This window comes from Delphinus delphis, chromosome 8 (assembly GCF_949987515.2).
Source record: "Delphinus delphis chromosome 8, mDelDel1.2, whole genome shotgun sequence".
In the NCBI taxonomy this organism is placed as follows: Eukaryota; Metazoa; Chordata; class Mammalia; order Artiodactyla; family Delphinidae; genus Delphinus; species Delphinus delphis.
Genome location: NC_082690.1, coordinates 66,393,021 through 66,410,905, shown reverse-complemented (window position 1 = coordinate 66,410,905; position 17,885 = coordinate 66,393,021). Strand labels below are relative to the sequence as shown.

General features: G+C 48.7%; 1 protein-coding gene and 2 pseudogenes across 3 annotated transcripts in view; 1 reads left to right on the top strand and 2 right to left on the bottom strand.

The window, feature by feature from the left end:
- GALNT18 (polypeptide N-acetylgalactosaminyltransferase 18) overlaps positions 1-17,885 on the top strand; it is a 354,931-nt gene that overhangs the window by 320,183 nt on the left and 16,863 nt on the right. For 2 of the 3 annotated variants that reach the window (XM_060018497.1, XM_060018495.1), the window contains exon 10: positions 2,785-2,949. The exons of the other annotated variant lie outside the window; for it this stretch is intronic. In XM_060018497.1, the coding sequence (XP_059874480.1) occupies positions 2,785-2,949 (165 nt within the window). The remainder of the gene's footprint in view (positions 1-2,784; positions 2,950-17,885) is intronic. 3 annotated transcript variants of the gene reach the window in all.
- Positions 12,158-12,834, bottom strand: LOC132429341 (muskelin pseudogene; annotated as a pseudogene).
- LOC138414145 (muskelin pseudogene) lies at positions 12,831-13,553 on the bottom strand (annotated as a pseudogene).

Sequence of the window (17,885 nt, the reverse complement as noted above, 5' to 3'; positions counted from 1 at the left end):
TTTGCAGAGAGACTCAGGTGGCAGGCCCGTGCTTTTGCACATTGAGGGAAGGCTTTCTGGAGGTGGTGAGTTTTTATATCTATTTTCAAAGTAGCAAGAGTCGGGGTAAGTGAGTGGAGGAAGCAGAGACAGTTCCCATATCAGTGTGATTAGGACCATTATTTCCTGACATGTTAGTTTCCCCAACTTGGCTGTTGGATCATCCAGGACAGGGAACCACGGTTTTCTCACCCTCAGGACCCAACAGCGATTACTTGTTGTTGGATGGGTGGATGGATGGATGGATGGATGAATGCCCACCTGCATCTATTTAATTTCCAAAATCCTACCAGTCATCAGATTCTCCCTCAGTGCCAATAAACTGGAAGCCACAGCAGGTCATCAGCTTTCCTTGGTGGTGAACTAAAAACCCAGGTCACACAATGGACAGTCTCGGGATTCTGATGAGAAGCCCAATTTAGGCGATGAATAGGTTCTCCTTGCCTCTGTGTTCTGGTCACATTTCCACATTGAAGCCAGGCATTCTACATTTGGCCTCCACTCAGAACTTTGGTCACTATGATACTTCACCTCTTTTAGGGGAAGAATCAGCCACCTTGGTAGTTTTGATGTCCATTTCCGTGGATTCACCAAACCTGATAACTTGTAAGGTTACCTTGGAGAGCAGATCCTAGCTGTAGTGAGTGTCTTCCATTTGTCTTTCCATCCTTTTTCTCCTACTTTGCAAAGCTGACTTTATGGAATGTTTCCATGGGCTCCTGTGTTGTCTGACTTCCATCTGGGTCTGCCAGTGGGCCGACCCAGCAGAAGAATGGAGTGAGGAAGGGAGGGTGATGTTGGGGTGTTTATTAGCTGCCACTCACCATCACCCCCAAACGTCTCCCTCTCTGAACCCTTCTCAGAAGTCTCTGTACGTAACTTTTCTCTTACAAGTTCTGGTACCAGCTCTCTCCTCTCATCCCTTTGGGCCTGGTGGTAGCAACAGCTCCATGTTAATATCCCAAGGAACTATACTATCCCCATGGCTCCCTTACCCTATACCCACGCCGTTGAGAACTGGGCCTTTATCACACCCTCCTTGGATCCCCCTACCTTGAGTGTGCCATTTGTTTCCTGTTGGGGCCGTGAGTGATACACTGGCCTGAAGTTCTTATGTCTGAAGGGTGATCCTGCCTGCCTCTCCACCCCTCCCCTGGACTTCTGAGGGCCAGAGAGATGAAGGACCACCCTTACTTACCCTCCTCGCTGGCCCTGCCCTTCTCACTACACAGTCCATTTTATTCCCTGTACCATGCTTTTAAAGTCCTTGTCAACCATCCTCTTTTACTAAAGCAAAAAATACTTCCTTTTACCATTTGAAATTAATCAAAAATATTTACCAGTGAGAATTTTTGTATAGATCAAGACCCCAAGAGGGCCTACCCTGAATTCTAATCTAAAGCAGAGAAGTGTGGAATCTTGGTTTCCCCATGCAACCTCATCGTAGGTGGGGCTGTTAATGTCTTTAGTAATAGAGGACAAGAGCTCACAGACCCTGTGACTGCCCACTCAGAGCCCTTGTTGGGAACCACTGCCTGAGGTTGGGGGAAGTGACTGAAAACTTTGAAGGCCGAGGGTCACATGACTTTCCTCTAGACCAGAGCCGGCCCTGATCTTTGTAACCAAAGTCATTCATTTGTATCGTCTATGGCTGTGTTTGCACTACAACTGCAGAGTTAATTGTCCAGACTGTCTGGCCCTTGGTGCAAAAAAAAAAAAGGTTAAAACAGCAGCCTGACTTCTCTCCTTTGAAAGGCGCGGTTGGCCCCTGGCTGGCGTCTTGGAACTTGGATTGCAGGAAGGTTCCCACCATTCCCACAGATGGTAAGAGTGGCTCACTGTGCCCACACTGATTATACAAATAATATGGTTTATGCTGGACACCTGCCTTCCTTCTGGAAGTCTGGGGTTTCAGTATATAAAAGCCTGGGTGCTGAGCCTCTAAGGGCTTCCCTGGGAGATAACCCCTCACAGGCATTAGCTCAACACCTTCCTGCTTGTGAAGGGCCATTCTCTGCGACTGCTGGGAGAGGACCCTTGGAAGCCTGTGCCTGGTTTCCTCCAGACTTTGCCCCACGTGCCTTTTCCCTTTGCTGATTTGATTTGTACCCTTTCCTGTAATAAATCACAGCTATGGTGCAACCAAACGCTGAGTCTCCTGAGTCCTAGTGAATCATCGAACACACTGCAAAACCCCAAATATTTGCCACCTGGCCCTTTAAGAAGAAGTTTGCCAACTCCTGCTCTATACAGTCTTAGGACAGATGGAAATTACATATCCACCATGACGCAAGACTCTGAGCTCCCTAAGGTGCGGCCCGTGTCCTTTGCTCTTTAGCTACCAGCCAAGCACAGCATCTTATACAAAATACTTAAGGAGGGGGGAAGTCGGCAAGCCTGCAAATAATGGATTCAGGCAGTGTTTTTTTAAACTGTGGGCGGTGAAATCAAGTTAAAAGGTTATGGCCAATGTTTTTCAATGAAAGAATAGAACAGAAAATTGAGTACGCTGCATATAGTAAGGCTAAGTTTGATTTCTTGAACATTTTGTTTCAGTTGTACGTGCGGACCAGACACTGTATCGAATCATAATGTAAAAGGGTCTCTTCTTGTCTGTTGCGATGGAAAATCATTTGAAGGCCACTGAATTGTGGTCTCTTTGCCAGCTGCCTGGGGAGATGTCCTACAAACCCGCCCCATCTCTCTGGTCGTTAGCGTTTGACCTCGTTCTCCCCCTGCCCCCAGAACGTGTACTACACGAGCAGTCAGCAGATCCACGTGGGCATCCTGAGCCCCACGGTGGACGACGACGACAACCGGTGCCTGGTGGACGTCAACAGCCGGCCGCGGCTCATCGAATGCAGCTATGCCAAAGCCAAGAGGATGAAGCTCCACTGGCAGTTCTCTCAGGTAGCAGCCCCACCCGGAGAAGCAGCAGCGTAGAGAAACAGGGGAAGGGGCCGGGGCAGGGAGGAATAGGAGGGATGGAGGAGGAGAGGTACCAGTTCTCGGGGTTTAGTGAGCCCCTACTACGTGCCAGGTGTTTGGTATACATTAGCTCATTGACTCATTGATACTGGCTCTGAGGGAGGTTATTATTATTGTTGTTGTTGTTTTAGTGGCATTTTATTTAACTTTTAGATATAAGGAAACAGCCTCAGAGGTGGGAGTCCCCTGCCTGAAGTCACACAGTGAGGGGCAGGGCTGGGATTTTAAACTCAGATCTCTGACTTTAAAGCTCACATTTCTTCTGACAAGCGCCTTCTCACAAGCACAGCCCCAGTCTCTCAGGTATAGACAGTGCTGGGTCGTCTCTGGTCTGTGAGCCGCTCTGCCTTCCTTCTCATTCTGTAGGGAATGAGGTTTTCTCGAAGGGCAGTGTCTGGGAGCCATTTTGTGAAGGGCAGTCCACACACTGGTGACCATGAAACATTCCTTTATTAAGTTTCCATCAATTCTGAGGACGATATTTATCTTCCTGCTCTGCATTGGCCTAGTTATAAAATGATGCCCCGGGGGCTTCCCTGGTGGCGCAGTGTTGAGAGTCCGCCTGCCGATGCAGGGGACGCGGGTTCGTGCCCCGGTCCGGGAGGATCCCACATGCCGCGGAGCGGCTGGGCCCGTGAGCCATGGCCGCTGAGCCTGCGCGTCCGGAGCCTGTGCTCCGCAACTGGATAGGCCACAACAGTGAGAGGCCCGCGTACCGCAAAAAAAATAAATAAATTAAAAAAAAATAATAGTGATGCCCCGGATCAAGACGCCAGCTGGAGATGGCCCGCAGTGACCCAGCTTTGAAGAAAACCAGTGCCTTGGCCCAGAGGCCTCTAGCCCCTGAGGAATCTGCTAAATAAGGATCAGTTTCTGCCCACAGATAGGGACGCCCACCTCCCGGGTAGTGCAGGGAAAGCACTCAGAACAGGAAGTGAGGGTTTTAGGGCATCAGGACTGCTGGGGGCTGCACATGGTGGATGCTTCTGGGGAATTCGGGAGCAGAATGTCTATATTCATGGGACGAAGAGGCAGGGACCCTGACTCAAGCCTCCCAGCAAGCTGCTTCCGCCCTGAGAGGAGGCTGACAGGCACAGGATGGAGGTGTGCGGTTGGCCTGACCTTGATTCCAATCCTCATGTCCAGTTACCCGCCCCTGTAGTGGTGGGCCCGTGAGGGGAGGTCCCAGCTACGTCAAGCTCTATGGGCACGGGGCCCCTTTGACCTGTGGTCTGGGGCTGCGGAACCTGAGGGCTGAGAGAGACCCTCGGTTGGGTCCTAAATGGATGGTGAGGGTCAACCCCGAGCAGCAAGTTCAACACACGTCATAGATTTAGGGGCTCGTTGGAAAGCAGGAGCGAGAGCCCAGACTGGGACTTTGGGACCCCAGGAAAGCAGATGCTGGGAAGCAGCACAGGGAACCAATGACAGCACATCTGAGGGTGGGTAGAGGGTGCACGTAGCAGCTCTGAGCCCAGGCTGGGCCTGCGGACTGCGTGGGGTACGATGAAAGAGAACGGTGCCCGGGGACTCCTGCCCTGCCCCTTTCTGTCCCTATGACCTGTGACACGTGTCGTAAACTGTAAAGGTCTGTCCCGTAAGAAGAATTAGCTAAGGTTCATACAGTGCTTAACGTGTGCTGCCCTTCCTAGGCGCCTGGCGTACACCAGCTCACTTAATCCTCACAACACCTGTGTGTGATTAGATGTGGACCATTAGCCCGAGTTCATAGATGAGGAAACTGCGGCACGAAGATGTTAAATAACATACCCACTGCTTATTATTATTATTCCTGAACTACTTCAGATTCTCTGTTTTACTTCTAATCGTGGGAGGATGTTGGAAGTGGCCCCTGGAAGAAGGTCAGGGGCAGGGCCGAGGCTTAGAATATAGAGAACTTCTTCCTACCACCTCCCTCTCTCCTGGTGGAGCCCAGATGCCCCAGCTGTGACCTGTTCTGACCGTGCCCAGCAGACGCCTTTGTCACTTTCCCCAGCCAGCCTTCTGGCCCAGAGTGACACAGGACAGGGCTACATTTCCCCTCTGTCCTCCTTTAAATTACGAGGCAGAGGGAGCCCTGGAGGTGTGTGGTCAGGGAGGAAGGCTGGCCATGGGCTGGGTGGTAAAGTGGCTGCTGCCTCCTGGCTCGGATTAGATGCAAAACAGGCTCACAGGCTGGAGGCAGCAGAGAGAGGAATGGGTACCTCGGCCCGCGGAGGTGAGTGGGCTGACTTGGCTGGGTGAGACGGGGACCGTACCATCTGGAGGGGCTCACGTCAGGCTGCTCTCTGCTGCCGTCAGTCCTACCTCCTGCTGGCCTGAGTTCAGCTTCCTCCTGGGAGCCGACTGACACCGTGCAGGAAGACGGGGGTGGCAGGTTGGGGCAGGGCTGGTGGCTTTCCAGAACAGAGAGTACATAGCTTGGCCCTCGAAGAAGGCATAGGAGTTTGCTCCATATAGAAGTAGTGAGGGGCATTCCAGGGAGAGGCAACGGCACGGGCGCGAGCTGCGGACATGAAACCCAGGCCACGTGCGGGGAGCTGCGGAGGGTCGGGTGTGGCTGGATCCTCATGGACCCCATGGGGCGCAGCCAGAGATGCGCCTGCAGGGGCAGCTGGACCTGGACCTGGTCCTGTGGGAGGTGAGGCTGTGTGCGGGGGACTGGGGCGTTTAGGTCTGGGTTTTGGCAGCCCCCAGTGGCCGGGATTGTGGAGCTGAATGGGGAAGAGAGATTCTAGAAGCGGGGAGGGGCAGGTAGAAGAGTTACGGGGAGGCTCAGATGCAGTTTGAAAGTTGAGCTGTTCCCTCCTCCTTCTCCTCCATGACCCTGGGGTCTTCTGGACTCCAAGATCTCCTCTCAGGGCAGGGTCCGAGGTTGCCCCTCACCAGGGGAAGAGAGCTCGGTCTGTCTGTGGGGTCTCAGCCTCTCCGTGCCCAGCTTCATGCAGTTTGAATCCAAACCCAGGCTGCTTTGACATCCCAGCCCCGCATACAGGCACATCCGACTCCTTTCCAGCCCTCGTAGACAGATGGCCTTCCCACACATGCCCAGATCCAGAGGCCTTGGTACCCCCAACCGGCTCTCATCTCATCTGCCCGTTCCCAACTGGGGCAGAGAAAGGAACATTCCTCCAAAATCCAGCTCCTTCCTTCACTCATCTCAGTGCATGGCCTTGAACAGGCAGCCGGACAGATTCCTGCTTGAAGGGACACAGTGACCAACCAAGCAGGCCACATTGGCATGTGCAGCCCTGAGGTCTGGGCAGTTTTCAGCTACTTATACGTACATCTAATTAAAACTCCCAGGGCACTCTGGCAGTCACCTCTCTGATCCTTCTACCAAGGGGAACTGTTTGGAAATAATATTTTTAAATCCCTAATTTGCAAGCCCAGAGCAGCTGCTCCCACTTGATATTTAAAAATTAATGTATGTGAAATTTTTGTTTAATGCAAAATGATCAGTGTTTATCAAGCATCCTGGAATCTGTCCCCAAGCCCTCACTGGTGAGGAGCTACTGTTGATGAGGCCAGAGGAAGCTGGGAGCCTCTTAAATGATTAAAGTCATTGCTTGGGCTAATTTTCTTGCAACAGGTTTAATCTTTGCAAATTACAGGGGGATCCTACCAACTAAAATGTTCTGGTGGAGAAGTTGGGCTGAAAGATTTTACTGGTGCATTTCAAATCTCCTTTTCACTTTCACATTTTGCATTATTTATTTACTCTCCTGAGGGCTACATTTAAACTCCATTCAGGCTGAATTAATTTCAAAATAATCTAGTGTGATTCTCCCAGGTTCTCCTACAAAGAAGATAGACATTTGCATATCTTGGTGTTCCATCTCATAGCCTGATTTTCTGTTTAACAAATAAAATGCCTTTCTTCTAACCCCTGGAAGCTCTTCTGAATTTTCCCTGCTTCAGGATGAATCAGGACAGCGTCAGATACTGACACTGAGAAACCACATTTGATGAAAACATCTCTCAGCAACGCTGATGTACAGGGCTCTGATGAGCAGTTTTCCAATGATGAACATTCTTTCCTTCCGTCATTCATCAAGCATTTATTGAGCATGGTGGTTGGGCAGGAGGGATGCAGATATGAATCAGACACGGCCTCTGCCCCTGGAGGAGTTCATGGGTGTATAAACACATAGCAAAACTGGATGATGAGAGCTGAAATGAGGCGGGTACGGTATTCCAGTAGCCCAGGGTGATGGGCTCTGTCTGCACAACTCAGGGATGGCTTCACGTTCAAGGCATGTTTGATCTGGATCTTGAAAATCGTAGGATAGTTCCCAGGCATAGAAAGGGAGAACATCCCATGTTAGAGGCTCAGCATGGGCAAAGGCAAGAAGAGGCAGAGCGTATTCAGTGTTGGTGTGGATGGAATTTAGAATTTTCAATGGGACGTGAGAGAGATCAGACGTAAGCGTCAGTTTGGGGCAGATAATGGTCACCGAAAATCATGCTGAGAAGTTCGGACTTCACCTTAAAAGCAAAGGGAGGGACTAGGGGAGGTTCTTAAACTGTGGATTACCGTGATGGGGTCTGAATCCCTCTAGCAGCAGACTGCAAGGTGTATTGGAAGACAGAGAAGAAAGTAGTGGGCTGTACCATCTTCCCTGTGAGAAAAGGGGTAGACTTGGTTGCCATGGAGACGTGGGGCCAGGCAGCTGTTGGGGAGGACTTGGAGAGACAGTTCAGCGGTCTATTGGAAGTAGTGATGGATTAAATGGAGGTGGTTGTGAGGGGAGATTATGAATCCAGGGCCACCCGAGGCTCTGGGTTTGAAGAAGTCAGTGGATACCCGTCTCTAAACAGTCAACATCTCCCACATCAACACATGATGAGACTTCATTAACATTAGAAGTGGTAGTTGTGACTCCTCCCGGATTAGAGAATTTCCTAAACTGACTGTGTACTGGGATTATAAATTCATATGTGTTAAGTATAAAACTTTAATCTTCCCAGAGTACCCCACCTACTGAGATCTGGGGGATTCTGGGATTAGGTGATGCAGTGTTAGTGAAAGAGGCATCTAGTCAGTGACCCCTGGACCAGTAGAAGGAGAGGGAAGCAGCAGATATCAGGTCACTACACAGGAGAACTTTGTGGCAGGACATCTGTCATGTGAAGCAACAGACTACCTCTCAGGGGTAATGAGATGCCCACCCTCCCCACCATCCCCCTATCACCATTACTTTGAATGGTTAAGCAAATGCCGAGGCCTCTCTTCAAGATGTTATTGAAGGGACTCACGCCCTAGGAAGGCTGTTACGATGTGTGTTCTTTAAGGTCCAACTTCCTTAAAGTCCATCTATTTGTGTGCATGGTTGAAGCCAGAAAGAGCTCAGGAGTGCCTGATCTCTGCCCTCAAATATCTGAAAGGCTTCTCTAGGCAAAAGAGAGCAGGATTGTCCTATGTAGCTCTGAGGGAGGACCAGCTGGAGGGAGATTCAAGGACAATTTACAGAGCAGCTTTCTCATAGTCAGAGATGCCCGGGCATGAGATTGGCCATTCAAGGAAGAGGTGGGCTCAGACGACCACTCAGCAGGCCATCAAACATGCTACAGCTCTAAGTGGAGTTAGACCGGATGGTTTTAAGGGCTTACCAGCCCTGAAATTCTGTAATTCTAAGCTCCTGAAGTTAGCATGCCCTGAAAAGGGCTTATTCCACCTAGAAGCCCAGACGGGGCCTGCCTTACTAAAAAGCACCATGAACTTGAAAATGAGCTGCACTCCTGGTATAAGGGTCATCGTTATCCCACTTCATGGAATTGTTTATCTGTTATTTTCTCCATGACTCTTTCTCCCATCAACCAACAGATGGGAGGGCAGGGCTGTCTTACACGTTCAGTGTCTCCAGCACCTAACAGAAAGCCTGAAACAGAAGAGGCACACCGGGTGCTGTCAATTAAATTAAGGAGTCCTTTCTAAAAATTCACAAATATTAACACAAATACCCTGTGTGCCAGGTCTCAAGCTAAGTTTGTGGGAGACCCAAAGATGAACAAACCCTACCCTTGATAACTCTTCCTTGCATGCACGCATGCTGATAAAAAACTAATTGTACTAGAGTATTTCAAGGACATTTGAACGTAATAGTCAAAGGGCCTCGCTTAGTTAGAAAATCCCTATAAGAACACTTTTAGGTGGTAGTGCATCCCTGCCGCAATACACAGACATGCGTGGAGAGGGGTACTCCAGTTTACTCTTCCTATAGCTTCAGATTTGGGGGAGGAAGGTGGAAATGATTTTTACTAAAACAATTATGCATACTGTATGAAGGGGAGTAGCAATTTCTATGAATATTTGTTAAAACAGGGGGCTTTGATGAAATGTTGAGGTGTTCTGGCCGTATTTCACGCTGCCTCAGACTCTGGCATGTGCTCTCACTCCCGTTGGCCACTGGGTTCTTTGGTGGAAACGCTGGCAAGGCCCATTCGGGAGTCCAAGGGCACCCAGGGCAGCGTTCCCGCTGGTGGGCGGTCCTGCCATCCCACCCCCATGCTTGCCTCATTCTCAGTTCAGCGTTAATGCATTTTCCAAATGGAGAACATCAAGGATAACAGCAGAGGTGACCATTAAGGCCAGGAGACAAGAGATTTTCAAGAGCATGAGGAGACTGCCTGGAAGAGAGCTGAGGGCAGAGCTGAGCCTGGCCAGGGACCACTGGCTCTTACTTGTGGGACCTAATTTGATAATTTGATGCAAGATGAGTAACCCACTCAAAGAAGAACTTATTTGCAGAGAGCATTTCCCAGGGAGCACCACTGATTCTGCCAAAGAATTTCCCAGCACGCAAGGAGGAGGAGTCCTTGACTTTCTCCTGCTCCACCCCCCAGGCTCTGGCAGGAAGTCCAACTTCGAGAACCTTTTGTGCTGAGAAGAAAAGGCTGTAATCGGGTGTTTCCTTATGGCTCTGGAATAAAGCAGCTTTTCATTTCCATGTCACATGAAGGGGCAAGTGTGGGATCATCCAGTTTTCAAGGACCGACAAAGCCTTGTTTAGGCCCTGAATATTTTCTTAGTTATTTTTAGTTTACGGCAGTCGGCACTTTAGACCAGGAGCCAGGACCAGGTGTGACAGCTCAGTGCCTCACTACTCACACCTGGGTGAGTTTTTTTTTTTTTTTTTTTTGCGGTACGCGGGCCTCTCACTGTTGTGGCCAATCCCGTTGCGGAGCACAGGCTCCGGATGCGCAGGCTCAGCGGCCATGGCTCACGGGCCCAGCCGCTCCGCGGCATGTGGGATCTTCCCGGACCGGGGCACGAAACCGTGTCCCCTGCATCGGCAGGCGGACTCTCAACCACTGCGCCACCAGCAGAGCCTGGGTGAGATTTTTAAATTTATTTATCAAACTTTTATATAGTGCTTACTGTGCGCCACATACTACTGTAACTGCTGTCTAAATATTACTTAATCCTCATGACCTTGCTGTCAGGTACTTTACCATCCCCATTCTACAGTTGAGGAAACTGAGGCACAGAGAGATTATGTAATTTGTCCAAGGTCAAATCAGGCTTCTGCCTCTAGGGCCCACACTTTAAACCACCATGCTGTGGAGCCTTTGTCTTGCCTCTACAAAGCCCATGGATTGCTGCAGTGGGAATTTGGGGCTGCGGTCTCCCTGCCAAACCTTGTAGGTGTGTGTGAACTGGCTGGATTCCTGCTTCCTCAGCAAACTCCCTCCAGTCATCCTGCTGTCTCCATACCCCCCTTCACCTTTCCTTTTGCACTTGACGTTGCCATTACCCCATTTTCAGCCCAACGGCCGTCACAGCAAATCCCAGGCAGACTCTCACTCTGGCACAGGTGCGTCTCCTTTAAGAAAGACAAACACCAAAGCACTTTTTGAATAGACAGAGTGTTGAATATTCATAATACAGAAAGACCACTTTCCTCTACAAAAAGACTTAATCTCGGGGTTTCTTTAACTAGCACTAACATTCCACCCATGCTTTGAATTATCTGATTACTAATCATTAACTACTTAACCTGGGAACTCCCGAGCCCACTGTGCTTAAAGCCACAGACCCACTGGGCTACTTGCCCGTAGAAAATTAATTAGAACGGAGAGTGGAACGGGAGCTCTGAAATAAGCAGAGTCTTATTCAGTCCACACACAGCCTCCTCATAAACACCGTGACTGCAAACGTGAGCTCAGCCCAGCTGCTTCATATCCTCTACCTCAAGGTGGTGAGTGCGAGTGACAGCCAGGCCTCATCCTTTCCCCAGAGAGGGTGACGGTTTGCTTGTGGTCCCCCGACTGTGATCCCTGGACCAGTACCACCAGCAGCTGAGACACTCGGGAGCTTAAAAAGGCACATCTTGGGCCCCATCGCAGACCCGTAGGGTCAGAAGGTGGGCCCCAGTGATCTGTGGTATCACAAGTCCTCCAGGGACTGTCTAATCCATTTACCCAACCCACATCCCCAGGAGGAACCGGGAAGGTTGGTCTGGTGCTTGAGGTCCCACCTCTAGCTGCTACAGACACGCCTTGGGGAAACAGGAAGAGAGGAGGTGCATGGCTGTGTAACCTGGGGTGCCTCAGCCCAAGGCGCTCATGGACCACGGCTCCACATGCCCGCCAGGCATATAGTCAGCGCTCTGTGTCTGAGTGCCCCACAGTGCTCCGGTGCCTTTTGCAAATGAGAAGACTGAAGCCCATGGTGGCTCAGCCCCTTACCAGGGTCACAGCCGGGGAGAGCCGCCAGAGACAAGGCTGGGAGCAGAGTCCCGTGTTCGCTGCTTCCGCTCATCCCACCTCTGATGCCGTTTCTAGTCTCCAGAGAGGCTCGGAAGGAGAAGGACCTAGGCTGGGGGCTGGGAACCGAGCTCTCGGAATTATTATTAGCCTTCTTAATTTCATACATTCAGCTTTCCATTTTTTTTTTAATGGAAAGTATACCGATTTCACTTTATTAGCCTAATTTCAGAATGGGATCAGGACTATGGGGTTGAGGTCAGGTGTGAAGGAAGAGGGTTAAAATTTGTGACAGCAAAGATCCCTTCAAAATTCTGGTGCAGTCCTCAGTCACTGCAGCCTAATGGTCAGTCAATAGAGTTGAAATCCAGAATACTGAAAGCAGACTCCTGTGCTCCATTTCTGTCCAGGTACTCGTCAGTCACAGTGTGATGAGGTCCACCAGGTTGCCTTTAGGAGGAGTCATGCTGTCAGGAAAGAAATTTACTAAGGTGTCAAACAGCTGAGTTCTTTGAGCACAGGTGTGATCCACATTGGAAAAGCCTAGAGCTGTGAAATCTGAACCAGATTTAAACAGAGCTGAAGCTAGGAGCTGAAACTCTTTTGTCTCTTCTGGGTCTGAATGATCCACATTTATATAAAGATCATTTTGTGGATATTTCAGAGCACTAAGGGGATCCATTTGGGCCTTCTCTTCAAACCCGTGTTTTCTTATGAGGTACTTGCAATGCTCAGTAAGTAATCTTTTGAAGGCCTACACAATTTCAGTGACAAGAAGTCATCTAATCTCATCTTTGGGGACCAAGATTTTCCTGGATTCCCACCAAATAAATAATGAACCTTGTGTAGCTCATCGTATACAAGCTGATGGGCAGATCTTGGACATGGTTCTTCCTCCTGAAGACTTTTACTTGGAGTATCCTTTGCAGCTTGATCATTCTTAGAGACGCAAGACCAACTATTCCTTACAATGTCATAAATCCAGAATGAATTTCTGACATTCTCTTCCCTCTTTTGCTTGTCTTTGCTGAGTCCAGATAAGACATGTATTTCATCCAGTTCTGGATCAAGGGTTGCTCTCTGTGTGAATCCTGTCATTGGAACTGATGATCAAACACCAGTTTCGGTCCTCCATCAGCAGTATCCTCCCTGAGTAACATCCATGTGTTTGTGTCAATGTCGTAACGATAGAAATCACTTTTCAGAGATTTGCTGTTCTTCACAGAGGAATCCGAATAACGCCCTGGCGTGTAGACTTGCCTTCGTTGAATGTCAATGCACATTTTATGACACGATCTAGCACTAGGACCATTCTCTTTCTCAGTGTCTCTAGAGATACATGTCCATTGGTTCTCTTTCACACTGTATGCCCAGAAGTCGGCAAGATCTTGTGTTCCATCCCAGCCACCAAACAAATAAACAGTCTCTGTTTGAACATCAATAACCATCTGATGGCCTCCTCTCATTCCTGGTCGGTTATCTTCTCCATCACCTTTGGTACTTTTGGGAATGATTTGACTCCATCGTGGCTTATATTCCTGTTGACTGATATACTGATTGAACAAGCCATCATTTACAGCTTTTTCAATCAATTCTTCACAAGCATCAAAATCACCCTTCAGTACCAATTTATCGTGCAGATCTGTTAACATGGGATGTTCCAGGGCAATCTTGGTTTTCTTTTGCAGTAATTCAAAGGCCTCTGTATAGTTATGTTGTCTGAAGTGTTTTAGGCAAAGGCGAATAGCTTCCTGTTCACGGTACTACTTACTATACCAGTTGAGACAGGGTTGTACTACATGGGGATCATCAATGCCACTAAGCTCAGCATACCAGATGCTAAGGTTAAAGCTGGGGCCCCATGATAAGAGTGGAACTATTTAATGAATCGACAAGGAAACATCTGTTCATCAATTTTATGCTTCAAGGTAAATGTTTCTTTGTTATAATCATTCTTTAAGCCACTGGACAATAGCTTTGTCATGTTTTCTTCATTCATTCCACCAAAGACTTTAAATTTCTTCAAACTGCAGACATGCGTTTTCTCGTATTTTCCAAATGTGATATTCTGGACTATAGCAGGCCTTTCAAGCTTCAGAATCAAGTACTGGGGAGGGTAGCTGCTCTCTGTAGACCACCGTGAAGGCTGGTCATTTGGCTTATCCGCTAAAATGTTCATTACAGCCAAGTATCTTCCTTCTGAACAATGCCTTCACATAAGTATTCCCATGAAAGTTTCAGGAAGGTAGGTGGAGGAGAAGGAGCGCCACTTGTGTAGCGCGCAGGGCAGAAGCCGGCACTCGGGCCCCACCAGCCGCCATCTTGTCAGCACCGTAGCGACCGCCGCACATTTTCTTTTTTTTTTTTTTGATGCTGTTTCCATACTTAACTTGGTTTCCATTCCAGTTAAGCTCTCTGTGTGCTGTGGTATCCCTCCTGCCAGGTTTAATTGCCCTTATTTAAATTCTTTAATTAAAAGTATTGTGTTTCCAGATCCTATAGTTTTAAGTATTACACGAATCATTTAGACGACTGGACTAATAAACCAAGCCACTGTGCCCTCCACCGAGGGCGGGGCCAGCCAGGGGCCCTGCATCCAGCCCCCGCCCACTTGCGTGAGGACCAGAGCCTGCTGACAGGTGGCCCTGCTTCCTTCCTTCCTCCCAGGCTCTGCGTTGCACACAGCAGCCAGGGGGACCCGGTTAGCATGTCAGTCCGACCCTGCAGCGGCCCGTTCTGTCACCAGGTGAACAGCCGAAGTCCGTTCGCACAAGATGCCCCTCCCTCCCCTCTTGGGCCTCATCTCCCACCCCCGCCCCGTGCTGTTCCCTGTGCACACCAGGCCTCTGCTGGTGCAGGAACTGCACTCTGGGGCACAAGACTCCCCCAGATACACCTGGGCTCCTCCTCGTTCATGTCCTTGCCCAGCTCTCATCTTCTCAGGGGGGATCACCGCAACAGCCTCCTGCTCTCAGCACCACTCCGGTACCCTCACAACCTCCCAGTCTTAGTCCATCCATGCTGCTATAACAAGAAAGGACCAGAGACTGGGAAGCTTGAACAACAGACATTTATCTCCCACAGTTCTGGAGACTGGAAAGTACAAGATCATGGTGCCAGCAGATCTGGCGTCTCACACCTTCTCACTGTGTCCTCACGAGGCAGAGGGAAAGAGGTCATCCCTCCTGTGACTCTTCTTGTAAGGGTACTAATTCCATCATGAGGGCTCCACCCCATGACCTAATTACCTCCCAAAGGCCCCACCTCTCATCACACTGGTGATCAGGGCTTCAACATATGAATTTTAAGCGGAAACATTGTCCACAGCACTGCTCTACATTTTTGTGCACAATCTTAGCACCTCTAACACACTATAGAATTTACCATTTGCTCCCCCTCCTGGAATATAGTCTCCACAAAGACAAAGATCTTCTCCTGTTTAGTCACTGATGTATCTCAGTGGGTGGGAACTGCTCCTGGCATGTGGTAGGCACTCATTAAATATTGGATGGATGGATAGATGGATAAATCATGTCTTTGCAGAGAGCTCTCAAAAGAACTAGACCAACCTGACTCCCCAGAGCCCTTGAAGCTCTTCAGATGACCTTCCACCCCAGGCAATGGGACACCAGCAGCTCTCGGTCTAGTCTACTACCTTGAGGCAGGTGTGAGGTGGGATAAATGGAGGGGAGGGTGTGGCCACTCATCCTAGTGAGGAACAGCGAACGGGGCAGACCCAGGTTCTCAGCCTGGCTCTACCACTGACTGACCATGTGACCCCCACCTCTCTGAGCCTCAGTCTCCAGTTCTACAAAATGGGGATAATTATCATCTCCACCGCTCAGGGTTATTGTGAAGAACACTTGAGATTGAGTGTGTGAAGCATCTGACACAGTGCTGGGGACATGGTAAATAAGCCTTGACTGTAACTACTTTTACCTCAGGGCCAGAGCCCGCAGGTAGAGGTAAGGATGGTAATACCACCAGGCTGCTCCCAAAGGCGCTGAGCTCACCAGGAAGGGACTGAATCGAGAACAGGAAGGCTCCTTTGCAATTTTGGTGAATGGCATTTGGCCGGAGAGGGGGCGAGAGCCCAGAGTTTGCTCAGTGAGAGAGGCTGAGGTCCAGGAAGGAAGACGGGAGGGAGACTGGCCAGTGGCTCCAGCACCAAAAGGTGGGATGGCTCCTCTCTCCGTATCCCACATACGTCCCAAGACGTATTCCAGGCCTCCAAGGTGGTCTTACTACACTATTCTAGAAGATTCTCCTCTCAGAGCCTTTGGGGAGGGTGCTTTCTTGACCTCATTCTCCACCCTCCCTACAGGCCCAGATGCCCTCACTGAGGTGGTATCTCCTTCACAGCCCTGCTCTTGGCCTCACTCCGTTTCCTCCAGCGCCTTCCCGGAGGCCACACAGCCTGTTTCTGCCTCAGGGTCCCTGTGCTTCCTGTCTCTAGGGTGCTGAGGGCACAGCTGGGCCAGGGTAGGGCCTGGAAAGTGCCATATTTTTTTTTTCTGTTTTATTATTTATTTTTTTTACATCTTTATTGGGGTATAATTGCTTTACAATGGTGTGTTAGTTTCTGCTTTATAACAAAGTGAATCAGTTATACATATACATATGTTCCCATATCTCTTCCCGCTTGCGTCTCCCTCCCTCCCACCCTCCCTATCCCACCCCTCTAGGTGGACACAAAGCGCCGAGCTGATCTCCCTGTGCTACGCGGCTGCTTCCCACTAGCTATCTACCTTACTTTTGGTAGTGTATATATGTCCATGACTCTCTCTCGCTTTCTCCCAGCTTACCCTTCCCCCTCCCCATATCCTCAAGTCCATTCTCTAGTATGTCTGTGTCTTTATTCCTGTTTTACCCCTAGGTTCTTCATGACATTTTTTTTTCTTAAATTCCATATATATGTGTTAGCATACGGTATTTGTCTTTTTCTTTCTGACTGACTTCACTCTGTATGACAGACTCTAGGTCTATCCACCTCGTTACAAATAGCTCAATTTCGTTTCTTTTTATGGCTGAGTAATATTCCATTGTGTATATGTGCCACATCTTCTTTATCCATTCATCTGATGATGGACACTTAGTTTGTTTCCATCTCTGGGCTATTGGAAATAGAGCTGCAATGAACATTTTGGTACATGACTCTTTTTGAATTATGGTTTTCTCAGGGTATATGCCCAGTAGTGGGATTGCTGGGTCATATGGTAGTTCTATTTGTAGTTTTTTAAGGAACCTCCATACTGTTCTCCACAGTGGCTGTATCAATTTACATTCCCACCAACAGTGTAAGAGGGTTCCCTTTTCTCCACACCCTCTCCAGCATTTATTGTTTCTAGATTTTTTGATGATGGCCATTCTGACTGGTGTGAGATGATATTTCATTGTAGTTTTGATTTGCATTTCTCTAATGATTAGCGATGTTGAGCATTCTTTCATGTGTTTGTTGGCAGTCTGTATATCTTCTTTGGAGAAATGTCTATTTAGGTCTTCTGCCCATTTTTGGATTGGGTTGTTTGTTTTTTTGTTACTAAGCTGCATGAGCTGCTTATAAATTTCGGAGATTAATCCTTTGTCAGTTGCTTCATTTGCAAATATTTTCTCCCATTCTGAGGGTTGTCTTTTGGTCTTCTTTATGGTTTCCTTTGCTGTGAAAAAGCTTTGAAGTTTCATTAGGTCCCATTTGTTTATTTTTCTTTTTATTTCCATTCCTCTAGGAGGTGGGTCAAAAAGGACCTTGCTGTGATTTATGTCATAGAGTGTCTTGCCTAAGTTTTCCTCTAAGAGTTTGATACCTTCTGGCCTTACACTTAGGTCTTTAATCCATTTTGAGCTTATTTTTGTGTATGGTGTTAGGGAGTGATCTAATCTCATACTTTTACATGTAGCTGTCCAGTTTTCCCAGCACCACTTATTGAATAGGCTGTCCTTTCTCCACTGTACATTCCTGCCTCCTTTATCAAAGATAAGGTGACCATATGTGCTTGGGTTTATCTCTGGGCTTTCTATCCTGTTCCATTGATCTATCTTTCTGTTTTTGTGCCAGTACCATATTGTCTTTTTTTTTTTTCATTTTAACATCTTTATTGGAGTATAATTGCTTTACAATGGTATGTTAGTTTCAGCTTCACAACAAAATG